Source organism: Macaca nemestrina, chromosome 8 (assembly GCF_043159975.1).
Source record: "Macaca nemestrina isolate mMacNem1 chromosome 8, mMacNem.hap1, whole genome shotgun sequence".
Classification (NCBI taxonomy): Eukaryota; Metazoa; Chordata; class Mammalia; order Primates; family Cercopithecidae; genus Macaca; species Macaca nemestrina.
This window is the reverse complement of record NC_092132.1, coordinates 74,565,405-74,587,730: the sequence shown is the minus strand read 5'-3', so window position 1 is coordinate 74,587,730 and position 22,326 is coordinate 74,565,405. Positions and strand designations below refer to the sequence as shown.

At 39.1% G+C, this 22,326-nt stretch overlaps 1 protein-coding gene across 2 annotated transcripts in view; it reads left to right on the top strand.

Moving 5' to 3' along the window:
• The window catches only part of LOC105483600 (XK related 9), a 170,194-nt gene that overhangs the window by 127,017 nt on the left and 20,851 nt on the right, over positions 1–22,326 (top strand). For both annotated transcript variants that reach the window (XR_011606952.1, XM_071068127.1), the window contains exon 8: positions 19,367–19,525. Coding sequence is in view for 1 of the 2 variants with exons in the window: in XM_071068127.1 (XP_070924228.1) it covers positions 19,367–19,525 (159 nt within the window). In the remaining variant the exon portion in view is untranslated. The remainder of the gene's footprint in view (positions 1–19,366; positions 19,526–22,326) is intronic.

The window sequence follows — 22,326 nt, the reverse complement described above, 5'->3', positions numbered from 1 at the left end:
TGATTTTGATGTTGTTATTATATCTTTGTAAAATTACTTCCACATGTATGAGATAGCAATAATTATATAAAAAATTTTAGAATTAAATTAATGACAGTGGCAGCCCATCTGGAATGGCCTCTGTGAAGATGTGGGCTGCAGCGGGGGAGGTGTGGCTGAGGCTGCCCTGTTCTGCAGAGCCAGCAGGGGCGGGAGCAGGTGAGAGCCCTGCCCTCTACTGAGTCAGTAGGGCAGGAGACCTGTGCTCCTGGGTGCAGCTGTAGCTTCCCAGCTGTGGCTCTAGACCTGGGGATCCCTGCACTCTTAGGGGCCCAGGAAGCCCCCTTACCCCCACAGGCTTGGAAGTGCCCACTCCTGCTTCCTTGTCTCTCCCCACTCCCGGCACCTTCTCTGGTGTGGAGCAAAGTTGTAGCCAAGCCTGGGTGCTATTGTGACCTAGCTGCATGTGTGAGCACTCAGAGAGGCACTAAAATGCTAGCCCCCTGCAACCTTGGCTCCCTCTAGACTTTGGGTGCTGAAGAGCATTGGAGGGAGGCTGGTAGGGGCTGAGGGTGGCTCTTTGCAGGCCTGCAGGTGCCCCTTGGCATGAGGAGCCTGGGCACTGTGGATGGCATGTCGATGATGGCAGGAGGCAGACAGGTTCCTGGTGGAAAAGGGCAAGTCCCCAGTGAAACCCCGCCATCTAACCAGGGACAGCTTGAAGCCTGGAGGCCAGGCTGTGAGTTCTGGGTAGAATCCACTGCCCAGATGAGAACTTTATGGTGCTTTTTTCCATGGCTGCCCATGGACCAATCAGCATGCACTTCCTCCTTTCTGAGCCCACAAAAACCCCAGACTCAGCCAGACTAACACAGACATTAGGACTATAAGCTGTGAGAAGGAGCTACCTACTTCAGGTCTCCTCAACTCTTGAGGATGACCTGCCTGCCTAAAGGAGCTACCCACCATAGCTCTGCTCTCTGCTGAGAGCTGGACACTTACCTGAATGACCTGCCTGTGGAAAGGAGCTACCCACCATAGGTCTCCTCTCTGCTGAGAGCTGGACACTTACCTGGATGAACTGCCTGTGGAAAGGAGCTACCCACCATAGGTCTCCTCTCTGCTGAGAGCTGGACATTCATCAGAATGACCTGGCTACAGAAAGGAGCTACCCAAAGGAGTGACCCACTTCAGGTCTCCTGAGAGTTTTTCTGTTGCTCAATGAAGATCCTGTCTGCATCGCTCACCCTCCAGTTGTTTGTGTATCTCCTTCTTCCTGGATGTGGGACAAAAACTTGGGGCCTGCTGAATGGTGGGACTGAAAGAGCTGTAATACAAACGGGGCTGAAACATGTTCCATGCTTGCCACATTGTGGGTGATGAGAAGGAGAGAAGAGCTGTGGCCCTTCTGGGAGTCCAGACCTCAGGGCTCCCCAGTCTAGGGCTGTGACACACTGTAACACCCTCTTTGGAGTTCCGTGGTTACTCGTGCCTCCAAGCTTTCAGGTGCCACCACATTTCCTTTATCTAGATGTTGGTGCCTGCAGCAGAAGCCACTTGTGTTACATTTGGTCCAGTCACAGCCTCACATGGAGCCGGCATCTATGCCAGTGCCTGGAGCTGCCCCCCTGCCACAGCTGGCATGCCTGGCTGTGCACAGTGGCTGGACCCATGCTTGCTCACTCACACACCTCTCACCACTCAATGCCTGACTCACCCTTGGCAGGCATTGGATCCAGGCCGGTAGTGCGAGTTGAGCGCAGCCTGCCAGGCCGTTTGGGTGGATGAGTCCAGCAGGTGCAAGCAAACCCCAAGCAGAGGCATTACTGGCCACAGAGGTTTCTGGCTGGTGACAGACCAGTCACCCTAGGGTGTCACTGTGACTATATAACAAATAAGCTGAATCCTTTTGCGTATAATATCTTAGTTTTTCATTAGACTGTTGTGTGTTATATTTATTCCTGATATTTAGAAAATATAATCTACAGAGACTGTTAAATACAAGTAGTAGTAGTGATTAGATCAGGAATAAGGCCTAAGTTGCAAATTATTTTCTGGGCTTTGGAAGTATGTATAAATGCGTGTGTGTATGGTGTGTGTATGCATGAATCCACTTATGTGCATGGTAGGATTTCATGAAGTATTTAATGATAAATATTATTTCTCTTATTTTTTCTGGACTGGAGCCCCTTTAGCTATGGTCGCTTTAAGGTTAAACAATGGTTTTATTTATAGTTTTGTTTTGTGTCTGGTAGTGTGTCTTGCTAACTAGAATATAAGCTCATATAGATTAGGGATTGCATTTCTGTGTTGCTCAGTGAACTTTGCATGGAATTTCCAAGGGTTACTATTAGCAGCAGAATACTGTTATTTTTTCTAAGCTCCTAGATAATTGAATGGAGTATATTTTTTTCCCTAGGAAAATCATCTGATTCCACTATGGGAGCAATAAATCAATCCATCAGCATGTGCTTTGGAGGGCTGTCTATGTATTCAGCAATGTTCTGGGATAAGTCTTAATAAATACCTGTTAAATAACTGATTGGTTACCATTCCAGAGGAGTAATTTAGGTTTTCGTGGTATCTGTAGATGTGCAGCTTTTTTAAAAAATGCAGGTAAAATAACTTCTTTTCATTCTCCAAGGATATGAAGATTTCCATTGGAGTCTGCTCTTCCTTTTAGAAAACAGCTTTCTTGATATATAATTAATACAATTCAACTGTTTATTTAATACAATGGTTTTTAGCCTAGTCATCAAAATAGACTAAAACCATTAAACTTTTCTAATCTCTAACTATCACCACAATCAACTTTAGAACATTTTCATCACCTAAAAAAATAAACTCTTACTTTTATCCTTTCTGTGATGGTTAATTTTATGTGTCTATTTGGCTGGGTCATGGTGCCCAGGTAAGTGGTCAAAAATGTTATTATGGATATTTCTGTGTAGATGTTTTTGGATGAGATTAATATTTAAACGAATGGACTTGGAGCAAAACATTTTGCCTTCCATAGTGTGGTTGGGCCTTATCGAATCAGCTGAACACCTGAAAAAACAGATGACTTATCTCCCTCAAGCAAGAGAGAATTCTGGCCTTCAGACTTGAACTGCAGTATTGGCTCATGCTGTGTATAGCCTGCTGGCCCACCCTGCTGATTTTGGGCTTGCCAGCCTCCATAATTGTGATAGTTATTATTATTATTATTTTTGAGATGGAGTCTCACTCTGTTGCCCAGGCTGGAGTGCAGTGGCACAATTCAGCTCACTGTAACCTCCACCTCCCGGGGGTTTAAGGGTTTCTCCTGCCTCAGCCTCCCAAGTAGCTGGGATTACAGGCACCTGCCACCATTTTCTACTAATTTTTCTACTTTTAGTAGAGATGGGGTTTCACCATGTTGGCCAGGCTGTCTTGAACTCCTGACCTCAAGTGATCTACCCAACTCAGACTCCCAAATTTCTGGGATTACAGGTGTGAGCCACCGTGCCTGGCCTGTGATTGTTAATTTTAGGTATCAACTTGACTGAGTAAAGGGATACTCAGATACTTTGTAAAGCGTTATTTCTGGGTATGGTTGTGAGGATACTTCTTGAAGAGATTGACATTTGAATCAGAGGACTAAGTAAGGATGATGTGCCCTCATCCTCCACAATGTGTAGGTATCATACGATCATTTGAGGGCCTGAATGGAGCAAAAAGGCAGAGGAAAGATGATTTGCCGTTTCTTCTGGAGCTGAGACATCTATCTTCTCCTGCCCTTGGGCACCAGAACTTCAAGTTCTCTGGCCTTTGGACTCAGAATTGTAACAAAACCTCCACACCTGCTCTGTCACCCCATAGTCGCGAAGTAAAAATTATACCACCCATTTCCCTTGTTCTCACACCTTTGAACTTGGACTGAGCTATGCCACCAGCTTCCCTGATTTTCCAGTTTGCAGACACAATATTGTGGGACTTCTCAGCTTCTATAATCACATGAACCAATTCCCATAATAAAGCCCGTCTCATATATCTGTCTTTATATCATATTGGTTCTGTTTCCTTGGAGAACCGTGATTAATACAATTGTGTAAGTCGATCCCTTGAAGCAAATCTCTCTATATATTCATCCCATTGATTTTTTTGTCTTTGGAGAACCATGATTAATACAACTCTTGCTCCTCCACCCCATTTTCCCTCTCACTGATTCCAGTCCTAAGCAACCACAATCCGCCTTCTGTCTATTGATTTCCCTATTCTGGACTTTCATATGAATAGAATCATATAGGATGTGGTCTTTTGTGACTGGCTTCTTTAAAACACAATATTTAAAAATTTTGATGAAGTCTGTTTTAATCTGTTTTCTGTTGTTATATCTGAATACCCGAGTCTTGGTAATTTATAAAGGAAAGAGGTTTATTTATCTTACAGTTTTAGAGGCTGAATGGTTCAAGATTGAGTGGCCTCATCTGGTTGGCTTCTGGTGAGGGCCTCATGATGCATCATAATGTGGCAGATAAGATGAAGGGGAAGTGAGCATGTGCAGAGACCAAACACGAGAGGCAACCTCACTTTACAATCCACTCTCATGATAACTAATCCAGTCCTGTGAGAGTGAGAATTTACCCCTAAAGGGCATTAATCCCTCTTAAGGACCTAATCACCTCTTAAAGGCACAAGCTCCCAACATAGCTACAATGAGGACCATGTCTCCACATGAGTTTTGGTGAGGACAAACCATAGCAAAGTCCAATTTATCAGTTTTTTTTCATGTGCTGCTCAAGATTTTGGTTTCATATGAAAAAAGGTCATAAAGATTTGCTCCTATGTTTTCTTCTAAGACTTTTATAATTATATGCCCTTACATTTAGGTCTTTGATCAATTTGGAGTTGATTTGAGTGTGAGATAAGTGTTTATTCTTTATTCCTTTGCCTATGGCTATCCAGTTACTCCAGTACCATTTGTTGAAAAGACTATTCTTTATTCATTGACTAGTCTTGGCACCCTTATCGAAAATCAGTTGACCATAGATACATGGATTTATTTCTGGCCTCTCAATTCTGTTCAACTACTCTATATATCTATTCTTTTGTCAGTACTACACTATTTTTATTACTGTTGCTTTATACTAAGTTTTGAAATTGGGAAGTGTGATTCCTCAGTTTATTATCAATTTTCAGCATTATTTTAATTGTTCAGAGTCCCTTGCAATTTCATATGAATTTTAGAATCAGTCACTTCCTGCATAGAAATTAACTAGGATTCTGATAGGGTTTGCATTGAATCTATGGATCAGTTTGGGGAATATTGCCATTTAAGCAGTGTTGAATTTTTTGGTCCATGAACATAAAATGTCTTTTCTGTTTATTTAGATGTTTTGTTTCTTTCAACAATGTTTTTATAGATTTCAGAGTATAAGTTTTGTCTTCTATTAAATTTATTCCTAAGTGTTACATCCTTTTTGATGCTACTGTGAATAGAATTGTTTTCTTAATTCATTTTTGGATTGCTCATTGCAAATGTATAGAGATATTGTTGATTTTTGTATATTAATCTTGAAGTCTTGCTGAACTTATTCACTAGCTCCGATAGTTTTTTGGGCTACTTTAAGATTTCTGCATATAAGATCATGTCATCTGCAAATAGAGATTATTTGCCTCCTCTTCCAATTTGTATACCTTTTATTTATTTTCCTTTTTTAATGCCATGTCTAGAACATCAGTACAATGTCAAATGGAAGTGGTGAAGGTTGACATCTTTGTCTTGTGGCTTATCTTAAGGGGAACCATCCAGTCTTGCACCACTAAGTATGATGTTAACTGTGGATATTTATAGATGCTCTTTATTAGGTTGAGGAAATTTCTTCCTATTCCTATTTGTTCAATGTTTTTATCATGAAAGGGTAATAGATTTTTTTTCAAATTCTTTTTCTGTGTCTATTGAGACAATCATGTGATTTTTGTTTCTTAGCTTACTTGTGTGACATACTACATTATTTGAGTTTTGGATGTTTACCTTTGAATTCTTGGTGAAATCTCATTTGGTTATGAATTTTCTCATTTCTCATCTCCTTCTGATACTCCCTTTATGTGCATGTTGGTGCATTTAATGGTGTCCCATATTTCTGTGAGGGCCCGTTTATTTTTTCCTCATCATTTTTTTTTCTCTCTGTTCCTTTGCTTTCATAATCTCTGTCAATTTATCTTCTAATTTACGAGTTCCTTTTTCTTTCAGTTCAAACATCCTGTTGAGACCTTCTAGCAAATACATTATTTCAGTCATTACACTTTTCAACTCCAGAATTTTGATTTGGTTCCTTTTTTTAAAAATTTATATTTATTGGTATTCTCTATTTGGTATAACATTGTCAATATATCTTTCTTTACTTCTTTAATCATGCTTTTATTTATTTATTTATTTATTTATTTATTTATTTATGATGGACTCTTGCTCTGTCACCCAGGCTGGCGTGTGGTGCCGCGATCTCAGCTCACTGCAACTTCTGCCTCTGGGTTCAAGTGATTCTCCTGCCCCAGCCTCCTCAAGTAGCTGGGACTATAGGCGCATGCCACCACGTGTAACTAATTTTTGTATTTTTAGTAGAGACAGGATTTCTCCATGTTGGCCAGGCTGGTCTCAAACTCCTCACCTCAGGTAATCCGTCAACCTCAGCCTCCCAAAGTGCTGAGATTACAGGTGTGAGCCACTGTGCTCGGCCACTTTCCTTTATTTCTGTAATGGCTACTTTGAACTATTTTTCTGTTAAATCTGACATCTGGTTGTTTTGACAGGAAATTTATGTTGTTTGCTCTCCCACCTCCCAGAGAATGGATCTTACTTTCCTGTTTCTTTGCTTGCCTCATCATTTTTTGTTGGTAACTATTTTTGATAATATAGCTACTCTGGGCACTACCCTGGGGCTGGTTATTGTTATTTTCTTATTTATTTGTTTAGCGATTGGCTAGATTATTAAAGTCTCTCCCTTGTTCTCTCTGCTATATGTCTCCCACCCCTACGTTGTTAAGCCTCTGATGTTGTTCCTTAGGGAGACACAGCTTTGAGTATGCCCACAATTAGCTTGGGATGACGGCAGCACCGGTAGGGCTCTCTCTCACTCTTTCCCTGACCACACTTAGCTGTTAAACTCCAGTAATTGCCGGACTATTGCTCTATTGTTTATAATAATGCCTTGGAATATAAATTTCTCTATACACTAATCCCATCAAATTGTGGTTCTTTGGACAGAAAAGTTTCTGAGGTCAATGTATAATATTTGTTTTGATGTTGACAGGGCTCATTCCGGCTGTCTTATTCCCCAGTTCTTTCTTGCAAATTAGCTGCCTTTATAGTTTAGGCACCCATTTAATAGGAACTTTTTAAAAAATATGGGATTACTCAGATAATGTGGAATCAGAGATGCCCTGGAAGACCCAGGTCCCGGTTCAGTTCTTTCTAAACATTGTCCTATGATATAATGGCAACATTTTTGTTGTTCACAAATAACAGCTGTATTTAGACATTGCTCTTTTAAGTCAGTCTTGATGACATAATTTCTTTGGTTTAAGATTAGAGTAGTTCAATAGCTAGCATTTTAAATTGTCACTCACTGTCTATTTATATTATCATCAATAGTGAAGCCAGCAGGCATGGGCAGTGAAGTTATAGAGTAATAGCAAAGCTCTCCTTATATGGCCTTACCATACTGGCCCTTTAAATGGAGCTGCCTGGTCGGTTTAGAAGCAATCTCTAATGTGCTCGCTGTGTTACTTGTGACTGTTTAGGATGAATTATGCAGAGGTCTACCTATCATTCCGACAGGCAGGGATCCTTCAAGAAAATTTCCCACTGTAAGCTATATTATGCAAATGACTATTTTAATTAAAAGCCTTGTTCCCCTTCCTTTTTATGGCTGGTAGTGCCAGGACTGTACAGAGACTTTCAAAAGTCTCCAGAGTAAAAAGTCTTTCCAGTTTTTAGTCATAAATGGGTTTGGTGTTTTGCTAGAATTTTCCTGCCAAATGTTTTCTATTTGATAGAAAAGAATGCAAGCTTTTAATCATGGAATTTTTAAAAACAATTCAGGCCCATGCAATATACAACTGGATGTGCATTGGGTCAGGTACATTAGGTATTATTAATAGGACTCACTTTTCAGGAAATAAGAGCTATTTTGAAAAGCGGGTAGAGAGAAAGGAAGGAAAGAAAAGGAAGAAAAAAAGAGGAATAATTTTTCTAAGGATATAGTTTAGTTACTGCATACAGATGATTTTCCTCCTTTTTATTGTGAGATAGATTTGGAAATAATCTGTCTGACAGATCATGCATCATGCCTGGCCTTGTCATTTTAATACAATAGTAAATAGAAAACAAATGTTTTTTTTCTTTGAAGGTATGGTTATGACATCTTGCAGAAGTATTTTCAGTAGGTTAAATTAAAGATAATAAGCTATTTCTTCTTGTTTTGACTACTGTCATTGTGTAGGAGAGGGACTGCATTCCATGGACTTGTTTTAATTACCCTATTGGTATTTGCTGTGACATCTGGTGGCATTGCTGAGCTCACCTGATGGACCACAAAGAACTCTGATTTATGAACCCATAACTGAGGTTCCAATAAACATTTGTCAAAATAATGTATTAGTTCAAACCAAAGCCTTTTTTATTTATTCATATAAAAGAGCACTTAACTTTCAACAAAGAATTGCCTATCATCAAAAACACTCTATAAATGAATCAAATTTATGAAGACATGGTTCTAGAGGGTGATTGGTCAAAGACTACAGCTTATTTTAACCCTTTGGAGGACTTAGAGTTCTAACTTGTCTGTTTCAACCATATTCTTTATATTTTTGTTTTCAAATAATGTAGATTTTAATATTCACATGTGACTTGTTACAGAATGAATCTAATGACCTTTAAAAATATTTGTTCAATTATCAAATTAGCGTATCTTTAGCAGTCATTATTCTATAGCTATTTCAAATTCTGTTAGGACAACATATTTTTTACCCATTCTTATTCAGTTTACTTGTAAGTAAGAATAAAACACACAGTGCTCTCAAACTACTTTGTAAAGTGGTAAGGCTACTGATAAGGGAATTGTAGTCCATCTTTATTTTTAATATTCAGCTATTTTACCTATTTGCTCATTACTGATTAGTATTTGTTTCTTTTGGGGTAAATAAGATAGGTAATTTATACAGTATGTACACCTTAGAGTCTTCACACTTGTAGAGTGAATTGTTATGTAGCACTTTGTGAGGTATTATTTTAATATTTAGTAGTCACTATGCCTTTTTTATTGTGGTAAAATATATGCAACTAAAACTTACTGTTTTAACAATTTTTGAAGGGTTTTTCTGTGTTTCCCAGGCTAGCCTCAAATGATCCTCCTGCCACACAGCCTTCCCCGTAGCTGGGAGTACAGGCAAATGCCACCATGCCTGGCCCATTTTAGCCATTTTTAAGTGTATAATTCAAGTACATTCACAATTATACAACCACCACCACTATCTATTTCCTGAGCTTTTAAAAAAATTTATTTTAAGTTCAGGAGTACATGTGCAGGATGTGCAGGTTTGTTACATAGGTAAATGTATGTCATGGGGGCTTGTTGTACAGATTATTTAATCACCCAGGTATTAAGCCTAGTATCCGTTAGTTATTTTTCCTGATACTCTTCTTCCTCCCACCCTCTGCCTTCCAGTAGGCCCAGTGTGCATTGTTCCCCCTGTGTGTCCACGTATTCCCATCATTTAGCTCCCAGTTATATGTGAGAACATGCAGGATTTGGTTTTCTGTTGCTGTGTTACTTTTCTAAGGATAATGGCCTCCAGCTCTATTCATGTTTCTGCAAAAGACATGATCTTATTCTTTTCTATGGCTGCATAATATTCTATAGTGCTTATATACCACATTTTCTTTATCCAGTCAACCATTGATGGGCATTTAGGTTGATTCCATGTCTTTGCTATTGTGAATAGTGCTGCAATGAACATACGCGTGCATGTGTCTTTATGGTAGAACACTATGTTCATTTGGGTATTTACCCAGTAATGGGATTGCCTGGTTGAATGGTATTTCTGTCTCTAGATATTTGAGGAATCAGCACACTGTCTTCCACAATAGTTGAACTAATTTACACTCCCACCAACAGTGTAAAAGTGTTCTTTTTTTTCACCACAGCCTCACCAGCATGTTATTTTTTGACTTTTTAATAAAAGCCATTCTGACTGGTGTGAGATGGTATATCACTGTGATTTTGATTTGCATTTCTCTAATGATCAGTGACACTGAGCTTTTTTTCATATGATTGTTGGTCACATGTGTCTTCTTTTGAGAAGTGTCTGTTTACCCCACCTTTTAATGAGGCTGTTTGCTTTTTTTCTTGTAAATTTGTTTAAGTTCCTTATAGATGCTGGATATTAGACCTTTGTCAGATGTAGTTCGCAAACATTTTCTTTCATTCTGTAAGCTGTCTGTTAACTCTGTTAATTTTTTTTTTTTTTTCTGTGCAGAAGCTCTTTAGTTTAATAGGATCTCATTTTTCAATTTTTGCTTTTGTTGCAATTACTTTTGGCATCTTTGTCATGAAATCTTTGCCCATGCCTATATCCTGAATTGTATTGCCTAGGTTTTCTTCTAGAGTTTTTACAGTTTTGGGTTTTACATGTAAGTCTTTAATCCATCTTGAGTTGGTTTTTGGGTGTCAGGAAAGGGTCCAGTTTCAATTTTTTGCATATGGCTAGCCAGTTCTCCCAGCACCATTTATTAAATAGGGAATCCTTCCCCTTTGCTTGTTTCTGTCAGGTTTGTTGAAGATCAGATAGTTGTAGGTGTGTGGTCTTATTTCTTCGTTCTCTTTTCTGTCCCACTGGTCTGTGTGTCTTTTCTTGTACCAGTACCATACTGTTTTGGTTACTGTAGCCCTGTAGTATAGTTTGAAGTTGGGTAGTGTGATGCTTCCAGCTTTGTTATTTTTGCTTAGGATTGCCTTGGGTATTTGGGCTTTTTTTTTTTTTTTTTTTGGTTCCACATGAATTTTAAAATAGTTTTCTCTAGACTTGAACATTTTTAATCATCCCAAACAAAAACTATATAATCATTAAACAGTAATTTTCCATCCCCTCTTTTTCCAGCCCCTCGTAATTTCTGTTTCAGGAGTCACGAACCCCTGGGCAATGGACCGCCAGTTTGTGGCATATTAGCAACTGGACTGCACAGTAGGAGGTGAGCAGAGGGCAAGTGAACATTACCACCTGAGCTCCACCTCCTGTCCCATAAGCCATAGCATTAGATTCTCATAGGAGCGTGAACTGTATTGTGAACAGATCCAGGTTGTGTGCTCCCTATGAGAATCTAACTAATGCCAGATGATCTAAGGTAGAACAATTTTATCCTGAAACCATTCCCTCACCTCCCCTGCATCCATGGAATTTATTAAAAGTGTCATTCTTTCGGTTCAGTAATACAGTCATCTTAAGTTATGGTATTTTTTGAAAATAATGATATATAAAGAGGTTAGTTTCAGCTGTTCATGTCAACAAATATTTAAAGAGAACTAATTGTGTTCTAGGTGCAGTGATGTCATAAAGATAAATAAGATATAATCCCTAAATTTTAAGGGACCCTTGCAGTTCCCAAATCTTAATAATTCAGCCACTAGTAATAGTTTCAAGTCTGCTGTAAAACTCAATGAACTTTATTTATTTGTGTTACAAAGCAGAAATAGGTTTTTCATACTTTTGTTATTCCTCCAATAAAATATATAGAGACACTATTGAAATCATGGATTGTATGTGGTGGATTTTTTGGTAAAGGAAGGTTGATCTAATAGTCTTGTGACCAGATCCTGAATAATTTTGTGACTAGAGGATATAAAAAGGGATTTAATTGTATAGTAATTCCTACCATTTATATGATCTAAGCAAAAAGGAATCTCAGGCTGTAGTCTGTGAGAAAGGGATGAAAAGAGGGAAAATTGTGGGCTATAAAATGGATTAAGGGGTCTTTGATAGTATAGTTTCTGCCTAGAATTTGAGTAAGAGCTCAATACATCTGTGGGTAGAATGAGATTCATTCTACTTCAGAAGCATGATGGTTAATTTTGAAAAATATCCTGAGGCGGTGGCCTTGCTTACTTAGTCTACATGTTTGTGGACTCTTTTGGCCTTTGTAGAATAGAGCAGGGACCATCCAGCTAACATCTTTCAGATAACTCTAAGGTGTCTGTGAGTTGATGTTCTACTGCTTTTTAGCATTCCTAGAGATCTGGGTGTGAGGTAAGAATCCCCCTGTGGACTTCAACTGAAATAGAATTTGAGAATTCATGGTTGGCTGCTTTGGCCTTTGGCAGTTCTCATTAATATAATTCTTCTATTTATAATACATCATTTCCATAAACAATGTATATATTCAGTTTACAGGTGTTTGAACTTCTTGGCCTAAAAGGAAATTTCAAATTAAAAAGCAGATCTAAAACTAATTTCTGAAGAAATTATTTTTTTCCCTTTCATATTATAGTAGATATAAGGGCAGTGAATTGTCTCCATCCCCTATTTGAAGCAGAAATGCAAACAGTGGTGTTGCTCCTCTTCAAAGTATTATTCAAGTGTACTGGTGGAGGGGAACTTATTCCCTGGCCTTGTTGCTGGTCCTTGGGTATACAAATACTGATAACTGGTGAGCTGGATTAGTAGACTGCTTTCCTAGGCAATATATTGGCATCTGCCTCTGGAGTCTGCAAATGATATAATTCCTGATGGAAGTTTAGATTCAGATTTTTCAGGCCCTGGTAGGCCAACCTGTGTGACATGGATTTACCTTGACTCCCACTGATGCTGCGTCTGTCTCAAGTTTTTTGCCAAGTACGGCAGATAGTTTTGAGTCTATAGCCTTATTGATGAGCTCTCCTTGCTTCCCATTATGAGATAATCTATGTCATGACTGCTGTCTTGGGATCTTCTCATTCTTTTCTTAGGGATATTTGGACAACTTTAGGTTTATTCCACCAAATGAAAGATAATGACAATTAGGCCTTTTTCTGCTCAACTTTCCTTCTCCGCCCTCTTTACTCTGCGGGGACTATACCATATTAGCACAGGTTTGCCTTGCACAGCAGTTTTGCTCTTGAGTCCCAAAGGGCCAAAACCTCTTTTACTCTCAACATTCCTTTCATCTTATCTAAAAGTTTCTCCTCTCTGGAACTTCAGCTTGGAGAAGGTAGATCAGAAAATGTACCTGTTTCTTTTGCTGCTTTCTCTCTCTCGGTTTTCTTTCTCTTCCCAAAGTTCACTGGCAAACAAAAGAATAAGCTGTCACATTTCTTTCTGTCTTATTTGGACTTCTTCTATGTATACATCTTCTATATAAAAGTCTATGATTAAGATGACCAGAACTGCCTCTTCATTTGTTAAAGAGGAGGATAAAAACATTTAGAAAAATATTTTTTTATTATACTTTAAGTTTTGGGGTACATGTGCAGAATGTGCAGGTTTGTTACTTAGGTATACATGTGCCATGGTGGTTTGCTGCACCCATCAACCCGTCATCTATATTATGTATTTCTCCTAATGCTATCCCTCTCCTTGCCTCCTACCCCCTGACAGGCCCTGGTGTGTGATGTTCCCCTCCCTGTGTCCATGTGTTCTTGTTGTTCAACTCCCACTTATGAGTGAGAACATGCGGTATTTGGTTTCTGTTCCTGTGTTAGTTTGCTGAGAATGATGGTTTCCAGCTTCATCCATGTCCCTGCAAAAGACATGATTCTATGGCTGTGTAGTATTCTATGGTGTGTAAACACCACATTTTCTTTATCCAGTCTGTCATTGTTGGGCATGTGGGTTGGTTCCAAGTCTTTGCTATTGTGAATAGTGCTGCAGTAAACATACATGTGCATGTGACTTTATAGTAGAATGATTTATAATCCTTTGGGAATATACCCAGTAATGGAATTGCTGGGTCAAATGGTGTTTCTGGTTCTAGATCCTTGAAGAATCACCAAACTGTCTTCTACAATGGTTGAACTAATTTACACTGCCACTAACAGTGTTAAAGCATTCCTATTTCTCCACATCCTATTCAGCATCTGCTGTTTCCTGACTTTTTAAATGATCACCATTCTAACTGGCGTGAGATGGTATCTCATTGTGGTTTTGATTTTCATTTCTTTAGTGACTGGTGATGGTGAGCCTTCTATCATGTTTGTTGGCTGCAAAAATGTCTTCTTTTGAGAAATGTCTGTTCATATCTTTGTCTACTTTTTAATGGTTTTTTTTTTCTTGTAAATTTAAGTTCCTCATACATTCTGGATATTATCCCTTTGTCAGATGGATAGATTGCAAAAATTTTCTCTCATTCTGTAGGTTACCTGTTTACTATGATGATGTTCACTTTCCTATTCTGTAGGTTGCCAGTTCACTCTGCTTTCTTTTGCTGTGCAGAAGCTCTTTATTTTAATTAGATCCCATTTGTCAATTTTGGCTTTTGTTGCAATTGCTTTTGATGTTTTAGTCATGAAGTCATTGCCTATGCCTATGTCCTGAATGGTATTGCCTAGGTTTTCTTCTAGGATTTTTATGGTTTTAGGTATTACATTTAAGTCTTTACTCTATCTTGAGTTAATTTTTGCATAAGATGTAAGGAAGGGATCCAGTTTCAGTTTTCTGCATATGGCTAGCCAGTTTCCCCAACACCATTTATTAAATAGGGAATTCTTTCCCCCATTGCTTGTTTTTGTCAGGTTTGTTAAACATCAGATGGTTGTAGATGTGTGGTGTTATTTCTGAGGCCTCTGTTCTGTTCCATTGGTCTATATAGTTGTTTCAGTACCAGTCTTGTTGTTTTGGTTACTATAGCCTTGTAGTGTAGTTTGAGTCAGGTACCGTGATGCCTCCAGATTTGTTCTTTTTGCTTAGGATTGTCTTGGCTATATGGGCTCTTTTTTGGTTCCATATGAGACTTAAAGTAGTTTTCTCTAATTCTGTGAAGAAAGCCAGTGGTAGCTTGATGGGAATAGCATTGAATCTATATATTACTTTGGGCAGTATGGCCATTTTCATGGTATTGATTCTTTCTACCCATGAACATGGAATGTTTTTCCACTTGTTTGTGTCCTCTCTTATTTCCTTGAGCAGTAGTTTGTAGTTCTCCTTGAAGAGGTCCTTTACATCCCTTGTAAGTTGTATTCCTAGGCATTTTATTCTCTTGGTAGTAACTGTGAATGGGAGTTCACTCATGATTTGACTCTGTCTATTATTGTGTATAGGAGTGCTTGTAATTTTTGCACATTGATTTTGTATCCTGAGAGTTTGCTGAAGTTGCTTATTAGCTTAAGGAGTTTTGGGACTGAGATGACAGGGTTTTCTAAATATACAATCATATAATCTGCAAACACAGACAATTTGACTTCCTGTCTTCCTATTTGAATACGCTTTATTTCTTTCTCTTGCCTGATTGCCCTAGCCAGAACTTCCAATACTATGTTGATTGGAGTGGCAAGAGAGGGCATCTTTGTCTTGTGCCAATTTTCAAAGGGAATGCTTCCAGCTTTTGCCCATTCAGTATGATATTGCCTGTGGGTTTGTCGTAAATAGCTCTTATTATTTTGAGATATGTTCCATCAGTACCTCGTTTAATGAGTGTCTTTAGCATGAAGGGGGGTTGAAGTTTATTGAAGGCCTTTTCTGCGTCTACTGAGATAATCATGTGGTTTTTGTCATTGGTTCTATTTATGTGACAAATTATGCTTATTGATTTGTGTATGTTGAACCAACCTTGCGTCCCAGGGATGAAACTGGGATTGTGGTGGATAAGCTTTTTGATGTGCTGCTGGTTTCTGTTTGCTGGTATTTCATTGAGGACTTTTCGCATCAATGTTCGTCGGAGGTATTGTCCTGAGATTTTCTTTTTTTTGTTGTGTCTTTGCCAGGTTTTTGTATCAGAATGATGCTGGCATCATAAAATGAGTTAGGGAGGAGTCCCTCTTTTTCTATTGTTTAGAATAGTTTCAAAAGGAATGGTAACAGCTCCTCTTTGTACCTCTGGTAGAATTCGGCTATGAATCCATCTGGACCTGGGCTTTTGTTTTGGTTGGTAGGCTTTTAATTATTGCCTCAATTTCAGAACTTGTTATTGGTTTATTCAGGGATTTGACTTCTTCCTGGCTTAGTGTTGGGAGATTATATGTGTCCAGGAATTTATCCATTTCTTCTAGATTTTCTAATTTATTTGCATAGAGGTGTTTATAGTATTCTCTGATGGTAGTTTGTGTTCCTGTGAGATCAGTGGTGATATCCCTTTATCATTTTTATTCTGTCTATTTGATTCTTCTCTCTTTTCCTTTTCTCTTCTTTCTTTCTTTCTTTTTTTTTTTTTTTTTTTTTTTGAGATGGAGTCTCACTCTGTCGCCCAGGCTGGAGTGCAGCGGCATGATCTTGGCTCTGCAAGCTCTGCCTCCCAGGTTCACGCCATTTTCCTGCCTCATCTCCCAAGTAGCTGGGACTACAGGTGCCCGCCACCATGACTGGCTAATTTTTGTTTTTGTAATTTTAGTAGAGATAGGTTTTCATTGTGTTATTAGGATGGTCTCAATCTCCTGACCTGGTTATCTGCCTGCCTCAGCCTCCCAAAGTGCTGGGATTACAGGCATGAGCCACCATACCCGGCCTGATTCTTCTGTCTTTTCTTTTTCATTAGTCAGGCTAGTGGCCTATCTATTTTGTTAATCTTTTCAAAAATCCAGCTCCTGGATTCATTAATTTTTTTGAAGGGATTTTCATGTCTCTATCTCCTCAGTTCTGCTCTGATCTTAGTTATTTCTTGTCTTCTGCTAGCTTTTCAATTTGTTTGCTCTTGCTTCTCTAGTTCTTTGATTGCAATGTTAGGGTGTCAATTTTAGATCTTTCCTGCTTTCTGATGTGAGCATTTAGTGCTATAACTTTGCCTCTAAACAGTGCTTTAGCTGTGTCCCAGAGATTCTGGTACGTTGTGTCTTTGTTATCATCGGTTTCAAAGAACTTATTTATTTTTACCTTAGTTTCGTTATTTACCCAGTAGTCATTTGGGAGCAGGTTGTTCAGTTTCTGTGTAGTTGTGTGGTTTTGAGTGAGTTTCTTAATCCTGAGTTCTAATTTGATTGCACTGTGGTCTGAGAGACTGTTATGATTTCCATTTTTTTACATTTGCTGAGAAGTGTTTTACTTCCAATTTTGTGGTCAATTTTAGAATAAGTGCTATGTGGTGCTGGGAAGAATGTATATTCTGTTCATTTGGGGTGGAGAGTTCTGTAGATGTATATTAGGTCCTCCTGGTCCAGAGCTGAGTTCAAGGCCTGAATATACTTGTTAATTTTCTGTCTCATTGATCTGTCTAATATTGACAGTGGGGTGTAAAGTCTCCCACTATTGTTGTGTGGGAGTCTAAGTCTATTTTTGTCTAGTACGTCTCTAAAAACTTGCTTTATGAATCTGGGTACTTCTGTATTGAGTGCATATATAATTAGGATAGTTAGCTCTTCTTGTTGCATTGATCCCTTTAACATTATGTAATGCACTTCTTTGTCTTTTTTGATCTTTGTTGGTTTAACGTCTGTTTTATCAGAGACACGATTGCAACCCCTGCTTCTTTTTTCTTTTCTTTTTTTTTTTTTTTGGCTTTCTATTTGCTTGGTAAATATTCCTCCATCCCTTTATTTTGAGCCTATGTGTGTCTTTGCACATGAGATGAGTCTCCTGAATACAGCACACCAATGGGTCTTGACTCTTTATCCAGTTTGTCAGTCTGTGTCTTTTAATTAGGGCATTTAGCCCATTTACATTTAAGGTTAATACTGTTATGTGTGAATTTGATTCTGTCATCATGATGCTAGCTGGTTATTTTGCACATTAGTTGATGCAGTTTCTTCATAGTGTCATTGGTCTATATATTTTGGTATGTTTGTGTAGTGGCTGGTACCTATTTTTTCTTTCCATATTTAGTGCTTCCTTCAGGAGCTCTTGTAAGGCAGGCCTGGTAGTGACAGAATCCCTCAGCATTTACTTGACCATAAAGGATTTTATTTTTTCTTCACTTTTGAAGCTTATTTTGACTGGAAATGAAATTCTGGGTTGAAAATTCTTCCTCTTTTTCTTTTTTTTTTTTTTTAAGAATGTTGAGGCCGGGCGCGGTGGCTCAAGCCTGTAATCCCAGCACTTTGGGAGGCCGAGATGGGCGGATCATGAGGTCAGGAGATCGAGACCATCCTGGCTAACCCGGTGAAACCCCGTCTCTAGTAAAAAATACAAAAAAATAGCCGGCCGAGGTGGTGGGTGCCTGTAGTCCCAGCTACTCGGGAGGCTGAGGCAGGAGAATGGCGTAAACCCGGGAGGCGGAGCTTGCAGTGAGCCGAGATCCGGCCACTGCACTCCAGTCTCGGCGACAGAGCAAGACTCCGTCTCAAAAAAAAAAAAAAAAAAGAATGTTGAATATTGACCCCCGCCGTCTTCTGGCTTGTAGGGTTTCTGCAGAGAAATCTGCTGTTAGTCTGATGGGCTTTCCTTTGTTGGTAATCTGACCTTTCTCTCTGACTGCCCTTAACATTTTTTTCTTTATTTCAACCTTGGTGAATCTGAAAATTATGTGTCTTGTGGTTGCTCTTCTTGAGGAGTATCTTAATGGTTCTGTGTATTTCCTGAATATGAATGTTGGCCTGCCTTGCTAGATCCAGGAAGTTCTCCTGGATAATATCCTGAAGTGTGTTTTCCAATTTGGTTCCATTCTCCCCATCAGTTTCAGGTACACCAATCAATTGTATGTTTGTTTTGTTCATAGTCGCATGTTTCTTGGAGGCTTCATTCATTCCTTTTCATTCTTTTTTCTGTAATCTTGTCTTCATCCTTTATTTCGTTAATTTGATTTTCAATCTCTGATACCCTTTCTTCTCCTTGATTGATTTGACTCTTGATACTTGCATATGCTTCACAAAGTTCTCATGCTGTGTTTTTCAGCTTCATCAGGTCATTTATGTTCTCTTCTAAATTTATTATTCTAGTTAGCATTTCCTGTAACCTTTTATCAAGGTTCTTAGCTTCCTTGCATTGGGTTAGAACATGCTCCTTTAGCTCAGAGGAGTTTGGTATTAACCACCTTCTGAAGCGTACTTCTGTCAGTTCGTCAAATTCATTCTCCATCCAATTTTGTTCCCTCGATGGCGAGGAATCGTGATCCTTTGGAGGAGAAGAGGCATTCTGGCTTTTGGAATTTTCAGACTTTTTGCCCTGTTTTTTCCTCATCATCATGGATTTATCTACCTTTGCTCTTTAATGCAGAGGACTTTTGGATTTTTTTTGTGTGTGACCTTTTTGTTGATATTGATGTTATTGCTTTCTGTTTGCTAGTTTTCCTTCTAATGATCAGTTACCTTTTCTACAGATCCGCTGGAGTTTGCTGGCAGTCCACTCCAGACCCTGTTTTCCTGGACATCACCAGTGGAGGCTGCAGAACAGCAAAGATTACTGCCTGCTCCTTCCTCTGGAATCTTCATCCCAGAGGAGCACCTACCAGATGCCAGTCGGAGCTCTCCTGTATGAGGTATCTTTCGACCCCTGCTTGGAGGTCTCTTTCAGTCAGGAGGCATGGGGATCAGGGACCCACTTGAGGAGGCAGTCTGTCTGTAGTAGAGCTTGAGCGCTGTGCTGGAAGATATGCTGCTGTCTTCAGAGCCAGCAGGCAGGAACATTTAAGTCTGCTGAATCTGCACCCACAGCTGCATCTTCCCCCAGGTGCTCTGTCCCAGGGAGATGGGACTTTTATCTATAAGCCCCAGACTGGGACTACTGTCTTCCTTTCAGAGAGGCCCTGTGCAGAGAGAAGGAATCTAGAGAGGCAGTCTGGCTACAGGAGCTCTGCTGCACTGAGGTGGGCTCCACCCAGTCTGACCTTCCTGGTGGCTTTGTTTACACTGTGAGGGGAAAACCGCCTACTCAAGCCTCAGTAATGGTGGACATCCCTTCCCCCACCAAGCTGGAGTGTCCCAGGTGGACTTCAGACTGCTGTGCTGGCAGTGAGAATTTCTAGCCTGTGATCTTAGCTTGTTGGGCTCCATGTGGGTGGGACCTGTTTAGCAACACCACTTGGCTCCCTGGCCTCAGCCCCCTTTCAGGGTAGTGAATACTTCTGTCTTGCTGGGGTTCCAGGCACCACTGGGGTACAGGAGTAAAACTCTTGCAGCTAGCTCAGTTTCTGCTCAAACGACAGCCCAGTTTTGTGCTTGAAACCCAGGGCCCTGGTGATGTAAGCACCTGAGGGAATCTTCTGTTCTGTGGGTTGCAAAAACCATGGGAAAAGCATAGTATCTGGGCTGGATAGCACTGTCCCTCATGCCATAGTCCGTCAAAGCTTCCCTTGGCTAGGGGATGGAGTTCCCTGACCCCTTGTGCTTCTCTGGTGAGGCAGTGTCCCACCCTGCTTCAGCTTGCCCTCTGTGGGCTACACCCACTGCTTAACCAGTCCCAATGAGATGAACCTGGTACCTCAGTTGGAAATGCAGAAATCACCTGCCTTCTGCATTGGTCTTGCTGCGAGCTGCAGACTGGAGCTGCTCCTGTTTGGCCATCTAGAAAGTTATTTTTACAAAGCCTGACTTTCAAGACTATTTTTTATCCTTTTTGACTTGAAATTTTTATTTAGTAGTCCAAATGATTACTATTTTTTTTTCTCTTTATATTAATGGGACAACAACACTGATCTCTTCACCTCACTTTCCAAGGAAGATAGATACCTTAGTATGTCTGTAAGGAATGTAAAAGAGAAAAACCTGTTAATATACTTCAAAAAATATTATGCTTTTTTCTCCAGGGATCAAGTGACTGTTTTAGTCATTCTGGCTTGCATATGACATTAATTGACGATTGGGTTGGTCTAGGTCAAAAGAAAATGTGGTCTATGTTCTTTAGTAGGGTGGTAATAGCTGAAATGTTCCTTAATGCTGTCCACTAATGATGTCTTGTAGCTCCACCTCTTGAGAACCCAGTCTCACTTGTCAAGCTGTTTCTTGAGGTTTGGGTGAAGCAAATGATCCAATCCTGTTGTAGCATGAATCTTTTAGAGTATGGCAATAAGAGAATTGTAGATATTGACAAAATTTCTGTAAGGATTACTTTTGGAAAATTAATTAAAATTGGTTTATTAAAAATCCCAAGAAAATTTTCTACATGAGATTTAGATAAACAAAATAAAAAATAGAAAAGAAAAATGTTTTTCCTGCCATGTGTAGTGCACTTTTGAATACTTTTATAGTTAAATTTTATTTGAGATGGTCCATCCAAGTACCAGACTTGCATTATACATGATAAATTAATACCATGTACACCTTGAGAATGTATTATCTTTGCATAATTAAAATGCATTTTCTTTCCTAGAATTTGCTTAAGCAACTTGAGATCAGGATTGTATCTTATTCACTTCTGTGTCAGGAGTCTAGCATGATTAACTGGAACATTGTAAATGTTTAACACATGTTTGCCATCTGTCTGGATATTTGCTGATCTCTGAACAGAAACTTTGTGAAAGAGAACACAAAGGAAATGATGCATCTCTCTTTTTAGTGTTGTATGGTTGGGACAATATTCCATGACAAAGGAACCTAAAGATTTGAATTTACATTTGTGTTGACCCTACAGTGATTTTGAACGGCCCAATTTAGTAATTGACAGGAGCAGTTGGGGGAGAAGTAGATTTCTTGGCAATTCGATCTAGTTTAAAACACCATGAAATGCCTTGGTTATTATATCCTTCGCTAGCTAACAAGCCAGGAATCTTACAACATTTGTGACACTGACAGGAGTTTAGAAATGAATACTGTGTAAGGTTTCATTTTGATGGATTGTAGTTCTCTTTATTGTGTTGTCTTGTGCTCCTACAATCATCGTGAAATACCATGGCAACTTTTAAAAATTATTATATTTATGTAGAAATGTTAAAAAAATTAAAAGATCTTTTGAAAAGATGAACAGAAAAATTAGTTTGTTGATTTCTAATTCATGTGTTGCAAGTCTTTGCTTTTTAGGACTCGCCAAATGTTTGTCTTCCCAGTTTTCTAGTTAGGTATACAGTAAAGGGGAGTGTTTGGTATAAAAGTTTAAAGGATTTTAATGGCAAGGATAAAGCATTGTTGGTTTCAGTTGAAAAGTGTTTGGAACGTTATTTTTAAAATGCTATGTCCATTGGCTTGTTGGGAAATCAATAGGTCATGAAAATATTAAATTAAAAGTTTATTTATACAGGTAATGTAGATGTATATTTGTGATAAACATATTATATAATCGTACTGTAACACAAGTCTTGTCACTTTGTAAAAGACTCCAATATTATGATTACTGAGTGTTCAGGAA